Below are 23687 nucleotides of genomic sequence, written 5' to 3'. Positions count from 1 at the left end.
AGCTGAACTGAAACTTATTAGACTTATCAGACATGGAGATGATGGATAGAAATTATAGAGAGACTTTTTGGCCTTCCAAGAAGTAAACTTTTCAAATAATAAAAATGTCTTAAAAGTACACGGATAACTATGTAATTCATTGCACAACCCATTCTTTAGAATGGATAGTTTAAAAGGTGCCAATTGTTGGAAGTCAGACTGATACTGGTGGAAATGTGAAAAGGCACAACCGCTTAGGGACACAGTTTGGCAGTTTTCGCAAAAACATGTACCTACCTTGCAACCCAGTCTTTCTATGTCTATGAATTTACCCAAGATAAATGAAAACATTGCCTACACAAAGATTGGTACACAAATATTTGTAGCAGCCTTCTTTACAATAGCCTCCAATTGGAAATAAGCCAAATGGCCATCAACAAATGAATTAAATGGATAAACAAAATATTATGCCAACCCAATAGAACATACATCAACAATAAGACCACACAACAACATGGATGAATCTTGAAACATTATGAGGAAAAGAAGCCCAACTCAAAAGAACATGTCATATGATTCTGTTTATATGAAGTCTAGACAATGCAGACAAATGGTTAAAGACTAAAAGCAAGTCACATTTGCTTTGAACTGGGGTAGAGGGAAGGGCATGGGAAACATTTTCCCAGTTTTTTCATATCTTAATTTTATGGTGGTTTTGATATATATAGAAATTTTAACTTTTTAATGTAGTAATTTCCTTCCCAGTTTTTACCTTTGGCATTGTACTTTGAAAGTCCTCACTTTAAGATTATTTAAATATCCACATATTTTATTTTATACTTTTATGATTTTATTTTCCTATGCTTAACTCATTCATCCAGCACAGATTAATTTTGGTGAATAGAAGGAAACAGAGATCTAATGTTTTCCAAATAGGTAAGGATTTGACCTGATACTAGCTATTGAATATTCCATCATTTCCTCAATATTGAATGTGGGTGGTATATCAAGGATTATGTTAAACTAATACAACCATGGTCTCTGACCTCAAGGAGCTATGTCTGGTGAGAGAGACGGACTGGTGATGAGATAGTTACAGTGAAGTGAGATAAGCTCAATGATGGTGTCAATTACAAGGTGCTACTGGATTACAGGCATTTCCAGTTATGGGCATGCCTAGAGAAGAGAGCCAGGGAGCAACGGGACATGACTGGGGACAGTCACTTGGTGCCCTGTGCCTGCTGCCTGGGTCATGAATAAGAGAGTGGCATGGAATCTGGCTCATAGGGACTTTTATTTCATGTCATCTTAAATTCAGTGGGGAGCTATACACCTGAAACTAACACAACATTGTAAGTCAACTATACTTCAGTTAAGAAAATTCAGTGGGGAGCCACAGTTGAATTTTGAGCAATGGAATGGAGTACTCAAAGTATTGTGCAGTGATCATACTGCTAGGGGGCTGCATATCGAGTAGTCTCATAGTGCACTGCTTTTTTGCTATGAAAAAAGTTTTCATAGCAAAATCACAGTTTTGAATTATGTGTTTGATTGTTGATCAGTGTCTCACATTACCTTCTTCAGAAGGGGTAGGAGAAATTGTTTGTTTACTAGTTATAAGAGGATTTTCATGCAGAAACCTGAATTATCTGATATAATACCTCTGATTTAACCTCTTAATAGCTCTGCCTGAATTTGACTCTGACCTCGGTCATCTTTAACAGTTACATAATCATTCAATCTGATCATTTGTGTGAGGGTAGAGAGAGATGCTTGTTGGTGTCCCTTTGCCCATAAGCCCATTATACTCAATTCAGATAAGTAGTTAATGTCCTACCTACTATCTGTCCAGCAAAACTTTATAGACTCCAAGAGGCTTCAATATTTAGCTCATGTTTTTAAATTAAAGCTCTGTGAGGTAACTCTAGTCTGTATCGTAATCTCTATTCTGCAGATGAGGAATCTACAAAGAGAGTAAGCGACTCACTAGAGACACACAGTGAGCTGGGGAGGCTTGGACCGAAGTGCCCTTGCTGTGCCTGGTACCACCCCATGGCCATTCAGTCCCATGGTCAGTGAAGGTGGTGGGTTGCCCTTGTGTGGGGAACAGTGTTATTGCAGTGGGGGCTGAACTTGAGCTGGGCTGCATGAAGTCCACACAGTCTGGAAGTTCTTCCCTTAGAAGAGTCCTCAGAAACCAGTACAGGTTGTCAGGTTGCTTAGTCTCTCCCCATGAAGAAGCAGTGTTGGACTTCCCTGGTGGTCCAGTGGATAAGAATCTGCCTGCTAATGCAGGGGACATGGGTTGAATCCCTTGTCAGGGAAGATTCCATATGCTGCAGAGCAACTAAGCCCATGCACCACAACTACTGAATCTGCATGCTGCGATCACTGAAGCCCACCACCTAGAGTCTGTGCTCCGCAAAGAGAGAAACCACTGCAATGAGAAGCCCATGCACCACAATGAAGAGTAGCTCCTGCTTGCTGCAACTAGAGAATGTTCCCTGCAGCACAACATAAAACGGAGACCCAGCACAACTTAAAAATAAATAAATAAATAATAATAAAAAGAAGCAGTGGTTTTGGCAGACTGTGGGCTGTCCTCTGCCACCAACAGTAACCCTTTATGAACTCTGTGGTGTCATAGTTCTTTCCAAAGCATTAAACGTGGCACCTGATGGATGCTTTCAATCAGTTATCCAATGTGGCTGCCACTGTCTGAAATCAGTAGTTAACTGCCTTCTCCACCTCCACAACAAAGGGAATCCGCTATAGGCAGATAACGCTTGTGGAAAGTTTCTTCTTAACTCTTTCTTAAACACTTTGCCGGTAGACCTCTCTTTCACCCACACTTCAGGACAAGGGTCAATCTGAACTCCTGTATATTTGATTAGAAACTCCCTCCTCCTTCTCTTTAAGAAAACATTAAATGTGCCTTGTAAGTGGCTCAGTACCTTCTCATATCTTTAGTTCAGTTCAGTCGCTCAGTCGTGTCCGACTCTTTGCGACCCCATGAATCGCAGCACACCAGCACCAAATTAGTGGCATCAGCAGTCTGTAGTCACTCTTTAGTTTTAAAAGACAATGTAAGAAGGGCTGCATACATTACTCTTCAAATAGTGGTATACATTTATCCTTTCAAATAAATACCCAAGGCTTATGAATAACACAGAACCTTGGGGTGGGGGATATTTACTTTTTCTAAATTAAAATATAATATGAGTTAGTTGTAGAAAATTTGAAAATTTTAATTTTTAAACAATTTTAAATGAAGGAAAATAAACACACTCATGTATTCTTTATTTTCTGTATTCTGATGCCTTGACATCTGCGGTGTTGCTGATTCTGGAGGGACTGCCCCTGCCAGGATGAGCCCATTGAGAGTCAACAACTTACCTGTGAGTGCACTTTTCAAATACACACCAGCCAATTCAGAGCCCACACCCCAGCCACCTTCTCTATTAGGATCTTACGCACTGGCCTGCTATCCACCCGTCCTGAATGCCCCTGGGCCAGTTACCAGACAGCTGGCGATAGCCCCGATGCTCCATGGGCTGCTGAAGTCATTCAACCTAGCCAGTCCTAATACTGCTCAGCCTGTCTTGCCCATTTCCTCCCACAGAAACCACAATAGAGACATCTGCCCACAAACTCCCCCCTCCCTCTGCTTCTTGACTGGCCCTGGTGCTGCCCCATGTGGCCTGGCATGCCCCTTCCTCTTAGAAACTGTGAGCAGCAATCTACCTTTTTGTTGGTAATTATCTTCTCATCTTTTGGCCTTAGTATACCTCAAATCTTCTATTCATATACTTTTTTTTAGGCAATAAAGAACCCAAAAAGTCATACAAAATGTAATATTTTGTATAGCATATACTGGGGCTTCCCAGGTGGCACTCATGGTAAAGAGCCTGCCTGTCAATGCAGGAGACATAAGCGATGCGGGTTCGATACCAAGGTCAGGAAGATCCCCTGGAGGAGGGTATGGCAACCCACTCTAGTATTCTTGCCTGGAGAATCCCAAGGACAGAGGAGCCTGATGTGCTACAGTCCATAGGGTCGCAAAGAGTTGGACATGACTGAAGTGACTTAGCACAATGATAATGACACATAGCATTTACTCTTTCATAAATACTTAGGCAACATTGTATTTAAAAGCTCCAGTGTGGTCCATCACAGGGTTACACTCTGGTTTTTAAGATGTTCCCTTGTTTGTTGACACCTTTAGGTTGTTTTCAGTATACACTGTTGAAATATTTTAATTCATTTCCATGTACAAAAGCCTGTATGTATGTCTTTAATATTTTTAGGATAAACTCAAAGAAGTAGAATTTATGGGCTGAAGGATATAAATATCCCTTTTTCCCTTGATACAGTTTTCCAAATTTCCTTTTAGAAAGGTTATGCCAGTCATCATTTTCACCGCTCTCTGTATCCATGGTTCCGCATCCATGGATTCAACCAAGTGCAGACTGTTTAGTACCCTGGTTTGTCTTTAGTGAAAGAAATCTGAGTATAAGTAGACCTCTGCATTTTCAGTATATGAAACTGTTAAGAGTGTCTCTCTTCTCACCTCTTTCCCTTCTTCAAGGCTCCCTTGTGGGTACGATCATTTATTAGGATAAGTCATTTTGATAGGAGGGGAATTCCCTCTTTTTTCAGTGCAGTAATTCTGAGGTGATCTGTATTGTGGTCAGGCCAAATTTGAAGGAATTGACCATAGTGGGTTTGTGGAAGCTAATGACTCTCGTGTATTTCAGAAGTAGGAAGTGAGGTTGGCATTTGTTTGAGCCTCACTGCTATTTCCAGATGTTACTCCCCATTGTCCCTTACTAGAGGCATGCCTCAGAGATATTACAGGTTTTGTTCCAGACCACTGCATTATTACTTTATGCAAAATATCACAATAAAATATGTCACACGAATTTGTTGGTTTCCCAGTGTGTGTGTGTTAGTCACTTAGTCATGTCTGACTGTTTGCAACCTCATGTAGCCTGCCAGGCTCCTCTGTGCATGGGAATTCTCCAGGCAAGAATACTGGAATGGGTTGCCATTCCCTTCTGCAGGGGATCTTCCCAACCTAGGGATTGAACCCAGGTCTCCATTATAGCCAGGTCTCCATTAAAGACTGCATTACAGGCAGTCTTTACTGTCTGAGCCAGTAATTCCAGCCAGGTATTCCCAGTGCATATAAAAGTTATACTCTACTGTAATCTAAGTGTACAATAATAATATGTCTAAAAAATTTGTACATACCTTAATTTTGAAACACTTTATTGCTAAAAAAAATATTAATTTTGCAACACTTTATTGCTAAAAAAAAATACTAACCATCATCTGGTCCTTCAGTGAGTCATGATCTTGAAATAGCAACATCAAAGATCCTGATCACAGAGCACTGTGACAAATATAATAATAATGAAAAAGTTTGAAATATTGTGAGAATTACCAAAAATGTGATGCAGGGATATGAAATGAGCTGTTGGGAAAATGGTGTTGATAAACTTGCCCATTCAAGATTGCCACAGACCTTCAATTTGTAAAACAAAGGAACAAAACCAACACAAGATCTGGGAAGTGGAATAAAATGACGTATGCCTGTACCTTCATTTAGGTTTTCTGTTTATTCAGCCCTCTTCTATCCTTATTTTAATCACCTGCCACCCCACCCCACCCCCACCTCCAGGAGGCTGCCCCTTGCGTTCTGACATTTTCCTCTCCTGCCATCCCTTGATGTCATCCTGGGCAACTTTGGTCTTTCTTCTCTTTCCCAACACATCTTGTCTTCACTGCACTGCAGTGCCTCCTTGGGCACATCTTGTGTGTGTATTTGTGCTCAGTCATGTCCGAACTCATGGGCTGAAGACCACCAGTCCCTGTCCATGAGATTTCCCAGGCAAGAATACTGAAGTGGGTTGCCATTTCCCACTCCGGGGGATCTTGCCACATCTCCTGCATTGAAAGGTGGATTCTTTACCAGTGCGCCACCTGGGCGATCCCTAGGCATCTCTTACTTGGCCCTCGAATCAGCTGCAAATCCTTTACCTCTGTTCTTTTCCCTACTGACCATGGTCTTGTATTTTTATGACTGTCACACAAACATTCTAGCCACCTGCCTGTTCTTTTAACCTTTTCTGGTGTCTCCTTTCTTACCTAGCATGTACTCTGTGACACACTATTTTACTATTGTCCCTTGAATAACAGCAAAGGCTGGGGCTTTGACCCTCAATACAATCAAAAATCCATGTGTAACTTTATAGTCCGCTCTCTGTATCCATGGTTCCGCATCCATGGATTCAACCAGGTGCACACTGTTTAGTACCCTGGTTTGTCTTTAGTGAAAGAAATCTGAATATAAGTAGACCTCTGCATTTTAAACCCATGTTGTTCAACAGTCAATTGCTGAATGTTGTAGATATTACTTATTCATTTGTTTTCTTGACTTTCTGCATAATTCCCTAGCAACTGACTGATCTTGGGCCAGTAAAGCCACCTCTTTGCTCTGCTTTGGTTTTCCAGCTTTTAGACATCTCACTACTTTTGAAGTCAAGGCCAAGAGAATAAAATTTCCTCCCTCTAGTTTATGTAGGAGAAGTGAATCTTTCTGTGATGCGTTGATGTTGTATCATTGTTAGGTGGGACCCTAATTCCTATGTGAAAGGTTGTTGGTTTTCCCTGTCCATGCTTGGCAGCAAAGCCTTATTTTCCCAGCCAGGCTGGAATAGCTTTGAGTACAATCTTCATTATAGAAATAAATAGGAACCCATGTAAGAAGTGAGCCATTCAGGTTGGGCAAATGTGGAATGCATTAGGATGAAACTTGTAGCTTATCATTAGTTCCTAGAAAACAGTGCAAATGTGCCTCTTGCCTTAGTGATAACTAGCCAAGAAATGTAGGGGACTGAGATGCAGTGCTAGGGAACTTCACTAGCTCTTTGGTACCTGGAAATCAAGCTCAAACTGCTTAGTGAGACATCTAAGGCCCCCCACAGTCTACTCTTCCAGCTTGATCTCCTGTTTCACACTATATCCATATTGATCTACTTACTATTTTCTAATTGTTGTTGTTCAGTAGCTCAGTCGTGTCCGACTCAGTCTTTGTGACCCCATGGACTGCAGCATGCCAGGCTTCCCCGTCCTTCACCATCTCCTGGAGTCTATTCAAACTCATTGAGTCCTCTGTTGTCCCCTTCTCCTCCTGCCTTCAGTTTTCTTCCAGCATCAGGCTCTTTTCCAAAGAGTTGGCTCTTCGCATCAGGTGGCCAAAGTATTGGAGCTTCAGCTTCATCATCAGTCCTTCCAATGAATATTCAGGGTTGATTTCCTTCAGGATTGACTGGTTTGATCTCCTTTCTGTCCAAGGGACTCTCAAGAGTCTTCTACAGCACCACCGTTTGAAGGCATCAATTCTTCAGCGTTCAGCCATTTTTATTGTCCAGCTCTCACATCCATACATGATTACTGGAAAAATCATGCATGCTTGCTAAGTCACTTCAGTCATGTCACTAGCTCTTTGCCGACCCTATGGAGTAGCCTGCCAGAATCCTCTGTCCATGGGATTCTCCAAGCAAGGATCAGGAGTGGGTTGCCATTTCCTCCTCCAGGGCTCATAGTTTTGACTATACAGACCTTTGTAGGCAAAGTACTATCTCTGCTTTTTAATACATTATCTAGGTTTGTCGCTTTTCTTCCAAAGAGCAAGTGTCTTTTAATTTCATGGCTGCAGTCACCATTTGCAGTGATTTTGGAGCCCAAGAAAATGAAATCTGTCACTATTTCTATTGTTTCCCCATCTACTTGCCATGAAGTGATGGGACCGGATGCCATGATCTTAGTTTTTTGGATGTTGAGCTTTAAGCCAGATTTTCACTTTCCCCTTTCACCTTCATCAAGAGACTCTTTAATTCCTCTTTGCTTTCTGCTATAAGGGTGGTGGCATCTGTGTATCTGAGGTTATTGATATTTCTCCCAGCAATCTTAATTTTGGATTGTGCTTCATCCAGCCCAGCATTTCTCATGATGTACTCTGCATATAAGTTAAATAAGCAGAGTGACAATATACAGCCTTGACGTACTCCTTTTCCTATTTGGAACCAGTCTGTTGTTCCATGTCAGGTTCTAACTGTTGCTTCTTGAACTGCATACTGGTTTCTCAGTAGGCAGGGAAGGTGATCTGGTATTCCCATCTCTTAAGAATTTTCTACAGTTTGTTGTGATCTACACAGTCAAAGGCTTTAGCATAGTCAATGTTTTTCTGAAACTCTCTTGCTTTCTCTATGATCCAACAGATGTTGGCAATTTGATCTCTAGTTCCTCTGTCTTTTCTCAATCCAGCTTGTAAACTGGAAGTTCTTGGTTCACATACTGCTAAAGCCTAGCTTGAAGGATTTTGAGCATTACTTTGCTAGCATGTGAAATGAGTGCAATTGTGTGGTAGCTTGAACATTCTTTGGCATTAGCCTTCTTTGGGACCGGAATGAAAACTGACCTTTTCCAGTCCTGTGGCCACTGCTGACTTTTCCAAATTTACTGGCATATTGAGTGCAGCAGTTTCACAGCATCATCTTTTAGGATTTGAAATAGCTCAACTGGAATTCCATCACCTCCACTAGCTTTGTTCATAATGATGCTTCCTAAGGCCTACTTGACTCCACACTCCAGGATGTCTGGCTCTAGGTGAGTGATCACACCATCAGGTTATCTAGGTCATGAAGATCTTTTTTGTATAGTTCTTCTGTGTATTCTTGCCACCTCTTCTTAATATCTTCTGCTTCTGTTATGTCCATATTATTTCTTTTATTGTGCCTATCTTTACATGAAATATTCCCTTGGTAGCTCTAATTTTCTTGAAGAGATCTCTAGTCTTTCCCCTTCTATTGTTTTCCTCTATTTCTTTGCATTGTTCACGTAAAAGGCTTTCTTATCTCTCTTTTTTTTTTTCTGAGAGAGAAAAAAAGAATGTCTTTTCTTTTTTCTTTCTGAGCTGTATGTATGTCTTACTCTTGATACTTGTAGAATTTAGAACAATGCAGGAAAGTAGAAAGGAAAAAAGAGCTTTGACTGGCCACTCAGACAAAATAATTGGACAACTTTCACTGTGTTTCCTTCTAGATTTTTTTCTCCCCTGAAAATATTGGGTTGGTCAAAAAGTTCATTCGGGGCTTTCCATCTGATGTTATGGAAAAATTCGAATGAATGTTTTAGTCAACCCAATAGTTATGTTTGTTTCTTGATTTTATGTAGTCTCTGTGTCTTTCATGCTGCTTTTTAAGTTAAGCAATACAAAAACATTTTCCATGTTTATAAAACTCATAAACATCATTTTTATTTTATTTTTTGTCAATAACAGAAATTTATTTCTCATGGTCCGTGAGCTGGAAGTCTGAGGTCAGGGTTCCAGTGTGGTTGGGTTTTGGAGACAGTGCTGTGGTGGTGCAGCTGGCCCGCTTCTTGTTGTCACCTCAGAAAGACAGCGAGCCAGCTCTCCAGCCTCTTCTGATAACAGCACTATTCCCATTCGTTACAGTCCAACTCTCGAATCTGTACACAACTACTGAAAAAACCATAGCTCTGACTATACAGACCTTTGTCGGCAAAGTGATGTCTCTGCTTTTTAGTACCCTGCTTGGGTTGAACCATAAAAAAGGCTGAGCATTCAAGAATTGATACTTTTGAATTGTGGTGCTGGAGAAGACTCTTGAAAGTCCCTTGGACAGCAAGGAGATCAAACCAGTCAATCCTAAAGGAAATCAACCCTGAATATTCATTGGAAGGACTGATGCTGTAGCTGAAGCTCTAATACTTTGGCCACCTGATGTGAAGGGCTGACTCACTGAAAAAGACCCTGATGCTGGGAAAGATTGAAGACAGGAGGAGAAGAGGATGACGTAGAATGAGATGGATGGCATCATCAACTTAGTGGACATGAGTTTGAGCAAACTCTGAGAGATAGTGAAGGACAGGGAAGCCTGGAGTGCTGCAGTCCACGGGGTTGCAAAGAGTTGGACATGACTTAGTGACTGAACAATGGCAACAATCCCAGTCTTGAGAGCTCCACTCTCAGGATCTTTAGGTGGCTCCACCCAAAGGCCCCATCTCCAGATATAATCACATTGTGGATTAGATTTTATCATATGAATTTTGTAGGATGCATTCATTCTATAACAGCATCCAAGTAGGTACGAAGGAAGAATTGTATCCTCTTATAACTGCCTCACATTGTCTGAGCTAAGTAGAGACTGGCCATTATCTGAGAAGGAGCTCACTCTGAGGAGCTCCTCAGAGCTCTGTATGAGGGGGAGTAACAGGAAAGGGAGAGATGCTTCTGAGATTCTCTGGGTGATGGAGATCAAAGCCTTCACTTTCGGAAGCCTGTCAAAATAGCTGAAGCTGTGACTCTCCAACTTCACTTATGATGATAATGTGATAAGTTTCTGCTGAAGAGCTACAAGGATTGAAAAAAATATGTTTATGGAAAGGGGCCAGACAGACTCCCAGGAAGTCAGGCAATGTGGGTATCAAGCAAGAGTTAAGCACTTTCAACCTCTTTGCTCCACAGGTCAGGTTAAAATTCCAACACCCCTGACTTTAGATTAAATTTCATCTATCCCGAAGGAAAGATCTTTGGGGTGCGTATTAGATATGATAAGATCAGAAGAGCAATGGTCCCTGAATGGCTCACAAACAATCTGGCAGTCAGAAATGCTTTACAAAGGAGAGGAACACTCTGAAAATGAACAGGCTTGGGGGCTCCCTTGGACATGAGGCTTCCAATTCTATTTTCCCCTACACGAGCCCTGGAGAAGGAAATGGCAACCCACTCCAGTATTATTGCCTGGAGAATTTTATGGACAGAGGAGCCTGGCAGGCTACAGTCTGTGGGACCACAAAGAGTCAGACACAGATGAGTGACTAACACTTACTTACCTAACCATGCAGAGTTTTCTTCAAGTGCAGCAACTAGATAGAGCTTCAAGAAAATAAGTACTTCTTAGAATGCAGCTTCAATCAACCCCTGAAACTTCACCCACTTGCCAAAGGTGTCACATGTTTCAATAAGCAGAAGAGTGGAGGTGCCAGTGGCACAACATGCCATCATAGGGAGAGACCTTCAATGCCAATTTTTGGATATGTAAAAGCAGGATGCCAGTTTATTTCTGAATGCAGTGTCTGCATCAGAAGACCTTGTCTGGGTGTCAGTGTGGTTTTCTTCATTTTTCTCCCTGTAGGTAGACCCATGTAGAAGTGCTGCTTTTAAATCAGAGGTCAGATTCTCTTCCTCTTCCATGGTGACTGAGGCTGAGATTGTGGCAAAAGGTCATCACAGGTACAGTTCTTCCTGAATAGGAAGGCATGTACTGGGGTCTGAAATTGAGTACTCTTCAAAAAGAGTAGGGGTGTTTGAACTGTGAAGGCTCTATTGACAAATACTATCTAAGAGAATGGATGGAAATCTGGAAAATTACCTGATTAGTCTGCTGTATCTCAACACCCTGTATGAGCCCCCATTTTGAGCAAGCTACTCTGCTGGCTTCCGTTAAGACCACTCTGACTAGATATCTGCTTTTCTTCAGGGTTCGTTTGGCTGTTTGGACTGAAACACAGGAAAGGCAGTCATGGAAGACTTACTTGCCTGCCTTTTCCAAGTGTAGTAAGGACTCATGGATAAATGTCTTGATAGGCTTGAGTGAAATATCAATGAATCTAAACCTCATCCCTGCTGTGAATTTTCTAGGTAATCTGCATTTCTGGATGGTCCATGATGATTAGGTATCTGGTTTCTGGTCGGATAGGTGTTCTGTCAATTTAGTGTGCATTTTGTTTGATGTACGAGAAGGTAAAATTTGTTCTGAAAAAGTCCAGTTTTACTGATCAGACTCATATCAGCAGATGCACTTTCTAATACTTAACTTTGGTATATTCTCCGGATACATTACCTAGATGTCATTTTTAATGATGGTGTTGTTGTTTAGTCGCTAAGTCATATCTGACTCTTTCGCGACCCCGTGGACTGTAGCCCACCAGGCTCCTCTGTTCGAGGATTTCCCAGGCAAGAGTACTGGATTGGATTGCCATTTCCTACTCCAGGGGATCTTCCTAACCCAAGGGTCAAACCCACGTCTCCTGCACTGGCAGGTGGATTTTTTACCACGAGCCACCAGGGAAGCTCATTGATAGCGTAGAATTATACTAAATGTATTTGTTTCACTTCCTGTTAATGGTGTTCTCTTAGCCTGAAATACCCATCCAGAAAATGTTTTCAAATGTTACTCCCTCCCTAAAACAAACTTAAGTGCCCTTCCCTCTGTGTTCTGGCAGGATGAACTCATAAACTTGTACCTCTGTACAGGTCTAATTGCATTCTGTATTTGGTTTTTATGTCTATGCATTTGCATATGCATAAACATATACAGAATTATAAACTTCTTGATGAAAGTGAAAGAGGAGAGTGAAAAATTCAGCTTAAAACTCAACATTCAGAAAACTAAGATCATGGCATCTGGTCCCATCACTTTGTGGCAAATAGATGGGGAAACAATGGAAACAGAGAGAGACTTGATGTTTTTGGGCTCCAAAATCACTACAGATGGTGACTGCAGTCATGAAATTAAAAGATGGTTGCTCCTTGGAAAAAAAGCTATGACCAACCTAGACAGCATATTAAAAAGCAGAGACATTACTTTACCAACAAAAGTCCATCTAGTCAGAGCTATGGTTTTTCTAGTGGTCATGTATGGATGTGAGAGTTGGACTATAAAGAAAGCTGAGTGCTGAAGAATTGATGCTTTTGAACTGTGGTGTTGGAGAAGACTCTTGAGAGTCCCTTGGCCTGCAAGGAGATCCAACCAGTCCATCCTAAAGGAAATCAGTCCTGAATATTCATTGGAAGGACTGATGTTGAACCTGAAGCTCCAATACCTTGGCCACCTGATGTAAAGAACTGACTCATTGGAAAAGACCCTGATGCTAGGAAAGATTGAGGGCAGGAGGAGAAGGGGACGACAGAGGATGAGATGGTTGGATGGCATCAGCGACTCAATGGACATGAGTTTGAGCAAGCTCTGGGAGTTGGTGATGGACAGGGAAGCCTGGCCTGCTGCAGTCTAGGGGGTCACAAAGAGTCGGACATGACTGAGTGACTGAACTGAACTGAACTGAACTGAGGTCAGGTACTAAATCTTAACCCTTTTAGACATATTGTCTACCTGGGTTGACTCTTAATTAATATTTTGAAATAATACAGTGTTTTTAATCTCTGCCGAGTAAAAGCTTTTTCACAATTTGTATGTTTATAGCAAGTTGGTGTTTTTCCTGTAGTGCCAATTAGTATTTAATTTCTATTATATGACTAAGCATCTTCCAGCAACTTGTCAGTGGTAAGAAGCAGTATTTGGTTTCCATTGTAACAAATTAGCACAAACCTGTGAAACAGCTACTGCTTGTTATTTCAAAAAGCTACTTCCGATTGACAAATCTCATGCCACATAGTGTCTTTTCTTCCAGAAGACAATCAGGTGCATTTTTTTCCTTCTGTGGAAGGAAAATGATAAAAATGAAGTAATGGTAGGGAGTAGGCCTCCTTGTTTGTGAAATAGGTACCGTGGGAAATTGCATATTCTTTATTGTGGGAATTTCATCATTCCTAGCAGCCCAAATATGTGAATCTGGAAATCCCAATTTTCCACCTCTTTCAGTTTCTCTTTTGAATGTTTGTGGGTAATGAAATGAAAGATGATTCATTCCTTCAACAAACCCTAAAAACTGTATGTTTGACACTGTGCTAAGATTTGGAGCTAAAAAGATGACATGGTCCTGAAAACTAAAAGCTTCCAGTGTTGGAGCTTACAACCAAATAGAAGATCTCATAAATCTTTCCCCTGCCTCTTTTTCTGTTGATTCCATGGGCTGAACACCATTTGACATCCTAAAGAGTAGGATCTTAATGAGGCAACCAAAAGCACCAGAAGCAATTAAATTTAAAGTGAAAGCACTTAGTACTAAGAAGGACACAGAATCAATTTTCTGGTATTCTTGAAAAAAGTACATAACCTGAATTTAGTCATCAGGGAATAACAGAAAAATTTAAACTGAGAGACAATCTATACAATACTTGCTAACTACCCTTCAAAAATATCAATAAAGATGAAAGAAAACAGGATGTTTTAAAAAAACTGAGGACAAATAATAGGCACTTTTTAAAAAAAATAGTTTATTTATCTATTTTTTAACTTTACAATATTGTATTTGTTTTGCTATACATTGACATGAATCCACCATGGGTGTACATGTTTTCCCCTTCCAGAACCCCCCTCCCACCTCCCTCCCCATCCCATCCCTCCGGGTCATCCCGGTGCACCAGCCCCAAGCGCTCTGTATCATGATGCATCGAACCTGGACTGGCAATTTGTTTCACATATGATAATTTACATGCTTCAGTGAATAGGCACTTTTTTTAACCTAGCATTACTGAGATTCATTTATGCTGAATGTATCAGTATTACATTCATTTTTACTACTCTTAGTATTCTATCCAGTGAATAAACAATTTATCCATTTGATGAGGGAAATTAAAGAGTTTCTAGTTTTCTCATGAATTTTTGTTGTTCAGTTGCAAGCCATGCTGTGAACGTATTTCTTGTACATGTCTCCTAAGATAGAGGTCCCCCACCTCGGGCTGCACAGCAGGACGTGGGTGGCAGGTGAATAAGCGAAGTTTCATCTGTATTTACAGCTGTTCCCATCCCTCGCATTACCGCCTGGTTTCTGCCCCCTGTCAAATCAGGGGCAGCATTAGATTCCCAAAGGGGCATGAACGCTAACCCTAAAGTCAAGGCAGAATATGCTGAGATTGCCACAAAATAGAAATAAAGGGCACAAGAAATGTAATGTGCTTAAATCATACTGAAATCATCCCCCCACCTTTGGTCCATGGAAAACTTGTCTTGCATGAAACCGGTCGCTGGTGTGGAAATAGTTGCAGACCGCCGTCATAAGATACATTAAGAGTTTCTTCATATACTTAGCAATGGAACACTAAATCATGTTATTTGCATATATTTCACTTTATTCAGTTCAGTTCAGTCGCTCAGTCGTGTCCAACTCTTTGTGACCCCATGAATCGCAGCACGCAAGGCCTCCGTGTCCATCACCAACTCCCAGAGTTTACCCAAACCCATGTCCATCGAGTCAGTGATGCCATCCAACCATCTCATCCTCTGTTGTCCCCTTCTCCTCCTGCCCCCAATCCTTCCCAGCATTAGGGTCTTTTCCAATGAGTCAGCTCTTCGCATCAGGTGGCCAAAGTATTGGAGTTTCAGCTTCAACATCAGTCCTTCCAATGAACACCCAGGACTGATCTCCTTTAGGATGGACTGGTTGGATCTCCTTGCAGGCCAAGGGACTCTCAAGAGTCTTTTCCAACACCACAGTTCAAAAGCATCAATTCTTCAGCGCTCAGCTTTCTTCACTGTCCAACTCTCACATCTATACATGACCACTGGAAAAATCATAGCCTTGACTAGACGGACTTTTGTTGGCAAAGTAATGTGTCTGCTTTTAACTATGCTATCTAGGTTGGTCATAACCTTCCTTCCAAGGAGTAAGCGTCTTTTAATTTCATGGCTGCAATCACCATCAGCAGTGATTTTGGAGCCCCCAAAAATAAAGTCTGACACTGTTTCCACTGTTTCCCCATCTATTTCCCATGAAGTGATGGGACCAGATGCCATGATCTTAGTTTTCTGAACGTTGAGCTTTAAGCCAACTTTTCCACTCTCCTCTTTCACTTTCATCAAGAGGCTATTTAGTTCTTCTTCACTTTCTGCCATAAGGGTGGTGTCATCTGCATATCTGAGGTTATTGATATTTCTCCCGGCAATCTTGATTCCAGCTTGTGTTTCTTCCAGCCCAGCGTTTCTCATGATGTACGCTGCATATAAGTTAAATAAGCAGGGTGACAACATACAGCCTTGATGGACTCCTTTTCCTATTTGGAACCAGTCTGTGGTTCCATGTCCAGTTCTAACTGTTGCTTCCTGACCTGCATACAGGTTTCTCAAGAGACAGGTCAGATGGTCTGGTATTCCCATCTCTTTCAGAATTTTCCACAGTTTATTGTGATCCACACAGTCAAAGGCTTTGGCATAGTCAATAAAGCAGAAATAGATGTTTTTCTGGAACTCTCTTGCTTTTTCAATGATCCAGCGGATGTTGGCAATTTGATCTCTGGTTCCTCTGCCTTTTCTAAAACCAGCTTGAACATCTGGAAGTTCAAGGTTCACATATTGCTGAAGCCTGGCTTGGAGAATTTTGAGCATTACTTTACTAGCGTGTGAGATGAGTGCAATTGTGCAGTAGTTTGAGCATTCTTTGGCATTGCCTTTCTTTGGGATTGGAATGAAAACTGACCTTTTCCAGTCCTGTGGCCACTGCTGAGTTTTCCAGATTTGCTGGCATTTGCAAAAATACTTTCCAAAGTACTTGTAGCAATTTATTTTCCTATCAACAGAGCACTAATATTTCATTTCTGTTTCCATTGCTCTGCGTTCTCACTTACACTTGGTATCATCAAACTTTTCATTTGTAGCCGTTAGATGGCTATGCAGTATGTCACTATAGTTTACTTTGGATTTTCCTGATTACTAATGAAATTGAGTATCTTTTCATTTTTGTACTGATAATTGAAATTTCTTTTATGAAGTGCCCATTAAAGTCTTTCCAGTTTTCTGCTGAGTTGTTGTATTGGTCTTTTTCCCAATGATACAATAACATTCTTTATACAGTCCACATAGTAACCCTTTATTGTTTATATGTGTAGCAAATATCTTCTCCCAGTTTGTGACTTTTGGTTTCCTTCTCTTTATAGTGCATTTGGATGAATATTAACTTAATTTTAAGGTGATTTTAGTCAGTATTTTCCTTTACTGTTTTTACATTTAATGTTTGGGAAACTCTTTCTACACCAGTAGGAAATTCTCTCTACACCAAAGTCTCCTTCAGAGTATTCTCTGTTAATTTTTGCCTTTTACATTTAGATCTTTAATCTAGTTGGATTGAATTTTTGTAGTTGGTTTGTTTTTTATTTTTGGCATAAGGTAAGGGATCTGACTTTATTTTTTTTCATAGGAAAATAAATTGGCACAGGGTTATTTATTAAAAAGCTGGACTCCTCACGCTGATTTGAAATTCCACCTCTGACATTTAACAGATGTCCATATTTATGTGTCTGGGCTCTCCATGGTTTTTTTTGGTTTGTCTATATCTCCACACCAATACCACCCTGTCTTAATCACCAAAGCTTTATAATGCTTGATATATGAGAAGCCCAGTTCTCCCACATTTCCCTTGGCTGTTCATAAGTCACTGTACTACCATATATATTTTATATTCAGCTTTTGAAGTTCCAGCAATAAAAGAGAATATTTTAAGAGGAATTACACATCCATTTTAGGAGAATTGAAATATTTATGATATTGAGGCTTCCCATCCATAAACATGGTGAATTCTTCCATTTATTTGAATCTTTTTTCAATGTTTTAAATAAATTCTTAGAATTTTCTCCTGAAGGACCTTATAGGTTTTTATTAGGTTATACATTTTTTCTTGTACATTGTTCTTTAGGTACTCTATATTTTTTGAAGTTATTGTAAATTATATTTTTTAAGTATCATTTTCTTGCAGTACGTTACTGGTGAATAGAAAGGCAGTTGATTTTTGTGTACTGACTTTACATACAGCCAACCTTGATCCACTCCCGAATTTTAATAATTTATATGTTGACTATTTTGGATTTTCTATATTCTTAATCATATCATTTCCCAATAATGATATTATTTTTTCTTTCTTTCTAATTCTTATACTTCAAGTACAGTTTCTTGCCTTATTCCACTGACAGGTCTTCTATTAATAATACACTGTTGAAAGATGTTCTTTTGTTGTTGTTTTTTTTAATGTTTTTGTTTCTGATTGTAAAAAGAAGTTTTTCAATGTTTCTTCATTAGTATTTCTGAATCTTTTGAAATAATCATATTTTTTTCAATGAGCTCTTATTGTGTAAATTATATTCATTAATTTACTAATGTTAAACCAGTATTACATTCCTGGGATACAACTATCTTGGTCATGATGTGTTATTCTTTTTATACATTTCTGAGTTTTTGTTAAGATTTTGTTAAGATTTTTATATCTTTGTTCATAGATGAGATTAGGCCTATAGTTATCCTATCTTGTACTGCCATTGTCAAATTTTAATATCAAGTTTATGTAAACTTTATAAAAAGAGTTGAGGGACAAAGAATTCCTCTTCTTCTATGAAAATGGAAATGTTAGTTACTCAGTCGTGCCTGATTCTCTGCAACCCCATGGACTGCAGCCCTCCAGGCTCCTCTGTCCATGAGATTTCACAGGCATGCATACTATTGAAGTGGGTTGCTATTTCCTTCTCCATGGGATCTTTGTAACCCAGGGACTAAACCCGGGACTCCTGCATTGTAGGCAGATTCTTTACTGTCTGAGCCACCAGGGAAGCCCCACTGGAATAGAATATGTAAGAAAGAATATAGGAATATTCTTTTTTTTAATTTCTTTTTATTTTTATTTTTTGCTTTTTTAATTTTGCTTCATTTTCTGTCAGTTAAAATTCCCTAGGGACAATTATATTCTATCACTTAAATGTGGAATCTTAAAAATAATACACATGGACTTATTTACAAAAGAGAAACAGACATAAAAAACAAACTTAATGTTTACCAAAGGAAAAGTGAGGGGAAGGGATAAATTAAGAGTATAACATTAACAGATACACACTTCTATATATAAAATAAACAACAGTTACTTACTGTATGGCACAGGGGACCATATTCAGTATTTTAGAGTAGCCTATAAAGGAAAGAAACTGAAAAAGTATATATAAAATTGAGTTGAATAACTTTGCTGTACACTTGAAACTAACACAGTATTGTAAATCAACTATATTTCAAAAAAATTCCCTAGTATTTTTTCCATTTCATGTAAAATTTCAAATATTTAGAATAATGTTTTTCATGAGAATTTATTATCTTTTAAATCTCTAGAGCATCTAAAATTATGACCCCCACCTTCAGTTCCTATCTTTATTCATTTATGCCCTCTTTCTTTTCTTTTTCTTTAAAAAAAGTCTGGAAAGTGAAAGTAGGCAGTCAAGAAACACCTGTAACAGGCAAATTTGGCCTGGGAGTACAGAATGAAGCAGGACAAAGGCTAATAGAGTTTTGCCAAGAGAACGCACTGGTCATAGCAAACACCCTCTTCCAACAACACAAAAGAAGACTCTACACATGGACATCACCAGATGGTCAACACTGAAATCAGATTGATTATATTCCATGCACCCAAAGATGGAGAAGCTCTATACAGTCAGCAAAAACAAGACCAGGAGCTAACTGTGGCTCAGATCATGAACTCCTTACTGCCAAATTCAGACTTAAATTGAAGAAAGTAGGGAAAACCACTAGATCATTCAGGTATGACCTAAATCAAATCCCTTATGATTACACAGGGGAAGTGAGAAACAGATTTGATCGAGTGCGGGACTAGATTTGATAGAGTGCCTGATGAACTATGGATGGAGGTTCGTGACGTTGTACAGGAGACAGGAATCAAGACCATCCCCAAGGGAAAAAAAATGCTAAAAAACAAAACGGCTTTCTGAGGAGGCCTTACAAATAGCTATGTAAAGAAGAGAAGGAAAAAGCAAAGGAGAAAAGGAAAGCTATACCCATTTGAATACAGAGTGCCAAAGAATAGCAAGGAGCGATAAGAAAGCCTTCCTCAGTGATCAGTAAAAAGAAATAGAGGAAAACAATAGACTGGGAAAGACTAGAGATCTCTTCAAGAAAATTAGAGATACCAAGGGAACATTTCATGCAAAGATGGGCTTGATAAAGGACAGAAATGATATGGACCTAACAGAAGCAGAAGATATTAAAAAGAGGTGGCAAGAATACACAGAAGAACTATACAAAAAAGATCTTCACGACCCAGGTAATCACGATGGTGTTATCACTCATCTAGAGCCAGACATCCTGGAATGCAAAGTCAAGTAGGCCTTAGGAAGCATCACATGAACAAAGCTAGTGGAGGTGATGGAATTCCAGTTAAGCTATTTCAAATCCTGAAAGATGATGCTGTGAAAGTGCTGCACTCAATATGCCAGTAAATTTGGAAAACTCAGCAGTGGCCACAGGACTGGAAAAGGTCAGTTTTCATCCCAATCCCAAAGAAAGGCAATGCCAAAGAATGCTCAAACTACCCCACAATTGCACTCATCTCACACACTTGCAAAGTAATACTTAAATTTCTTCAAGCCAGGCTTCAGCAATATGTGAACCGTGAACTTCCAAATGTTCAAGCTGGTTTTAGAAAAGGCAGAGGAACCAGAGATCAAATTGCCAACATCTGCTGGATCATCGAAAAAACAAGAGAGTACCAGAAAAACATCTATTTCTACTTTATTGACTATGCCAAAGCCTTTGACTGTGTGGATCACAATAAACTGTGGAAAATTCTGAAAGAGATGGGAATACCAGACCACCTGACCTGTCTCTTGAGAAACCTGTATGCAGGTCAGGAAGCAACAGTTAGAACTGGACATGGAACCACAGACTGGTTCCAAATAGGAAAAGGAGTCCGTCAAGGCTGTATATTGTCACCCTGCTTATTTAACTTATATGCAGTGTACATCATGAGAAATGCTGGGCTGGAGGAAGCACAAACTGGAATCAAGATTGCCGGGAGAAATATCAATAACCTCAGATATGCAGATGATACCACCCTTATGGCAGAAAGCAAAGAACTCAAGAGCCTCTTGATGAAAGTGAAAGAGGAAAGTGAAAAAGTTGGCTTAAAACTCAACATTCAGAAAACTGAGATTGTGGCATCTGGTCCCATCACTTCTTGGCAAATAGATGGGGAAACAATGGAAACAGTGGCACTTTATTTTGGGGGATTCCAAAATCACTGCAGATGGTGACTGCCGCCATGAAATTAAAAGACGCTTACTCCTTGGAAGAAAAGCTATGACAAACCTAGACAGCATATTAAAAAGCAGAGACATTACTTTGCCAACAAAGGTCCATCTAGTCAAGGCTATGGTTTTTCCAGTAGTCATGTATGGATGTGAGAGTTGGACTATAAAGAAAGCTGAGCGCCGAAGAATTGGTGGTTTTGAACTGTGGTGTTGGAGAAGACTCTTGAGAGTCCTTTGGACTATAAGGAGATCCAACCAGTCCATCCTAAAGGAGATCAGCCCTGGGTGTTCATTGGAAGAACTGATATTGAAGCTGAAACTCCAATACTTTGGCCACCTGATGCAAAGAACTGGCTTATTTGAAAAGACCCTGATACTGGGAAAGATTGAAGGCAGGAGGAAAAGGGGACGACAGAGGATGAGATGGTGGATGGCATCACTGACTCGAGGGACATGAGTTTGAGTAAACTCCGGGAGTTGGTGCTGGACAGGGAACCCTGGAGTGCTGCAGTCCATGGTGTCGCAAAGAATCGGACATGACAGAGCGACTGAACTGAACTGGAAAAAGTCTTGCCATCGGGTTATTACAGTTTCCAATCTGAAAGAACCTATGTTTAACTTTTTTGATCTAAACTAATTTCTCTTCTAATTCAGTATTTCTAGTGTTATTTTAATGATTTCCTTTCTCCTAATTCTTTAGATTTATTTTAGTATCTTTTCCTATTTCTTAAAATAAATGATAGCTCATTAAATTTCAATCTATTTTTAAAACACTAAGGGTTAAAATATCCCTCTAAGTCAATTCAGGACCAAATTGAATTTTAGTCAATTCAGGACTGAAACTATTCATGTCCTGTGACCTTGTTAACCTATTTCTGGGATACTATCCACAAGAAATAACTAGAAAATGAGTAGAATTAACCAGTAGATAAAAAGTTTTATGCATATAGATAAAAGCACACTACTTATTTACGATGGTGAAAAAATAGGAACAAACTTGGATTCTAACAATAGAAGAATGGTTAAGTAGCTATGACACAGCTGCATGATAGTATATTATGCAGTCATTAGAATCATCTATAAAGAATTTGTAATGACACTGTAAAGTTATTATCACAATTATATGTAAATAATGTAGAATATACACTATGATTTCGATTATTATAAAAACAACGATAGAAAAAATTCTAAAGGAAGTAATTCTAAATAGTAACATTGGTTTGTGAAATTTGGATTTCCCCCTTCCATTCTATCTTTTTGTGTTTTCCATATTTCCTGGAATATTCATATATATTTTTTATAATTAGACAGGGAAAATAAAGATACAGATTAACAATACATTGTTAGCTAATATTTGGTTGTGTATAATTAGTGTTTCATTCCATGTCATTTAAAAAATTTATTTATTTATTTTTGGCTGCACTGGGTCTGCATTGCTACCTGTAGGTTTCTCTAGTTGTGTGCTGGCTCCTCATTGCAGTGACTTCTCTTGTTGTAGAGCACAGGCTTCAGGGCACACGGGCTTCAGTAGTTGCGGCAGGTGGGCTCTAGAGCAGAGGCTCAGTAGTTGTGGCACATGAGCTGAGTTGTGCCACTAAGTTGTATATACTGTGGCATGTGGCAGGGGATTCCCAACCACTGGACCACCAGGGAAGTCCCGCATTTTATTGTTTACTTGACATTTTAAAATATCAAAGTATAAAGCCATTTAAACTATGTGATATAGATATATAAAGTGAAAATTAATGTTTCAAGTAGATGCTTTATTGAAGTTTATATCTCACAGGTAAAGTATTCATGGAAGGGAACCACTGCATTGCTTCCGTGGTTTCCAGTCATCTAAGCCCCTGGACTAAACCAGTAGCCACTGGATCCTTCAGCCCACATGTGACAGAGTTGCCAAGAAAACGAAGACGGAGTGATTCAGACCCATCACAGTAAGTGAATTTGTTCCTGTAATCCCAGAAAATCTTCGACCTTAGGGAGAAAAGAATAATATCACTTTTTAAATATTAGTTTCTTTTTATTTTTTTTAATTGAAGTATAGTTGATTTATAATTTTGTGTTAGTGTCTGGAGTATAGCCAAGTGATTCAGTTATACATGTACATATATTTTCTTTTCTATTATAGTTTAATATATGAATATTAAATATCTGTGCTGACCTGTACAATAGGACCTTGTTGTTCATCCATTCTAGATTGTCTATAATAGTTTGCATCTGCCAGTCCCAAATTCTCAATTCACACCCCCTCCTTGGCAACTGCAAGTCTGTTCTCTACGGCTGTGAGTCTAATTTCTGTTTTGTAGATAGGTTCACTTGTGTCATATTTTACATTACACATATAAGTGATATCATGTGGTATTTGTCTTTTTCTTTATGACTTACTTTGCTAGTATGATCATCACTGGGTCCATCCATGTAGCAGCAAAACACATTATTTCATTCTTTTTTATCCCTGAGTAATATTCTAGTGTGTGTGTGTGTGTGTGTGTGTGTATATATATATATATGTATATAGTATATATGTATTATATATATCTTCTTTAGAAAAAGATTACTTTTAAATTATTATTTTAAATTACATGGTAATTAATTTGGACAGGGTAGATTATTTATCCACCCAGCTGCTACCTCTGTCATTGACTGATCCAACTCTAAAGGTTATTAGCTATCCAGGAAGATCAACTGGGATCTGAAAGACATA

General features: G+C 39.4%; 1 protein-coding gene across 2 annotated transcripts in view; it reads left to right on the top strand.

Annotated features, from left to right (window-relative positions):
* Positions 1–23687, top strand: part of BMAL2 (basic helix-loop-helix ARNT like 2) — a 100542-nt gene that overhangs the window by 15929 nt on the left and 60926 nt on the right. For both annotated transcript variants that reach the window (XR_014082455.1, XM_081591889.1), the window contains exon 2: positions 22767–22917. Coding sequence is in view for 1 of the 2 variants with exons in the window: in XM_081591889.1 (XP_081448015.1) it covers positions 22767–22917 (151 nt within the window). In the remaining variant the exon portion in view is untranslated. The remainder of the gene's footprint in view (positions 1–22766; positions 22918–23687) is intronic.

This window comes from Giraffa tippelskirchi, chromosome 4 (genome assembly GCF_054371585.1).
Source record: "Giraffa tippelskirchi isolate mGirTip1 chromosome 4, T2T-mGirTip1v1.2.pri, whole genome shotgun sequence".
Taxonomy (NCBI): domain Eukaryota; kingdom Metazoa; phylum Chordata; class Mammalia; order Artiodactyla; family Giraffidae; genus Giraffa; species Giraffa tippelskirchi.
This window is presented reverse-complemented; position numbering and strand designations above follow the sequence as displayed.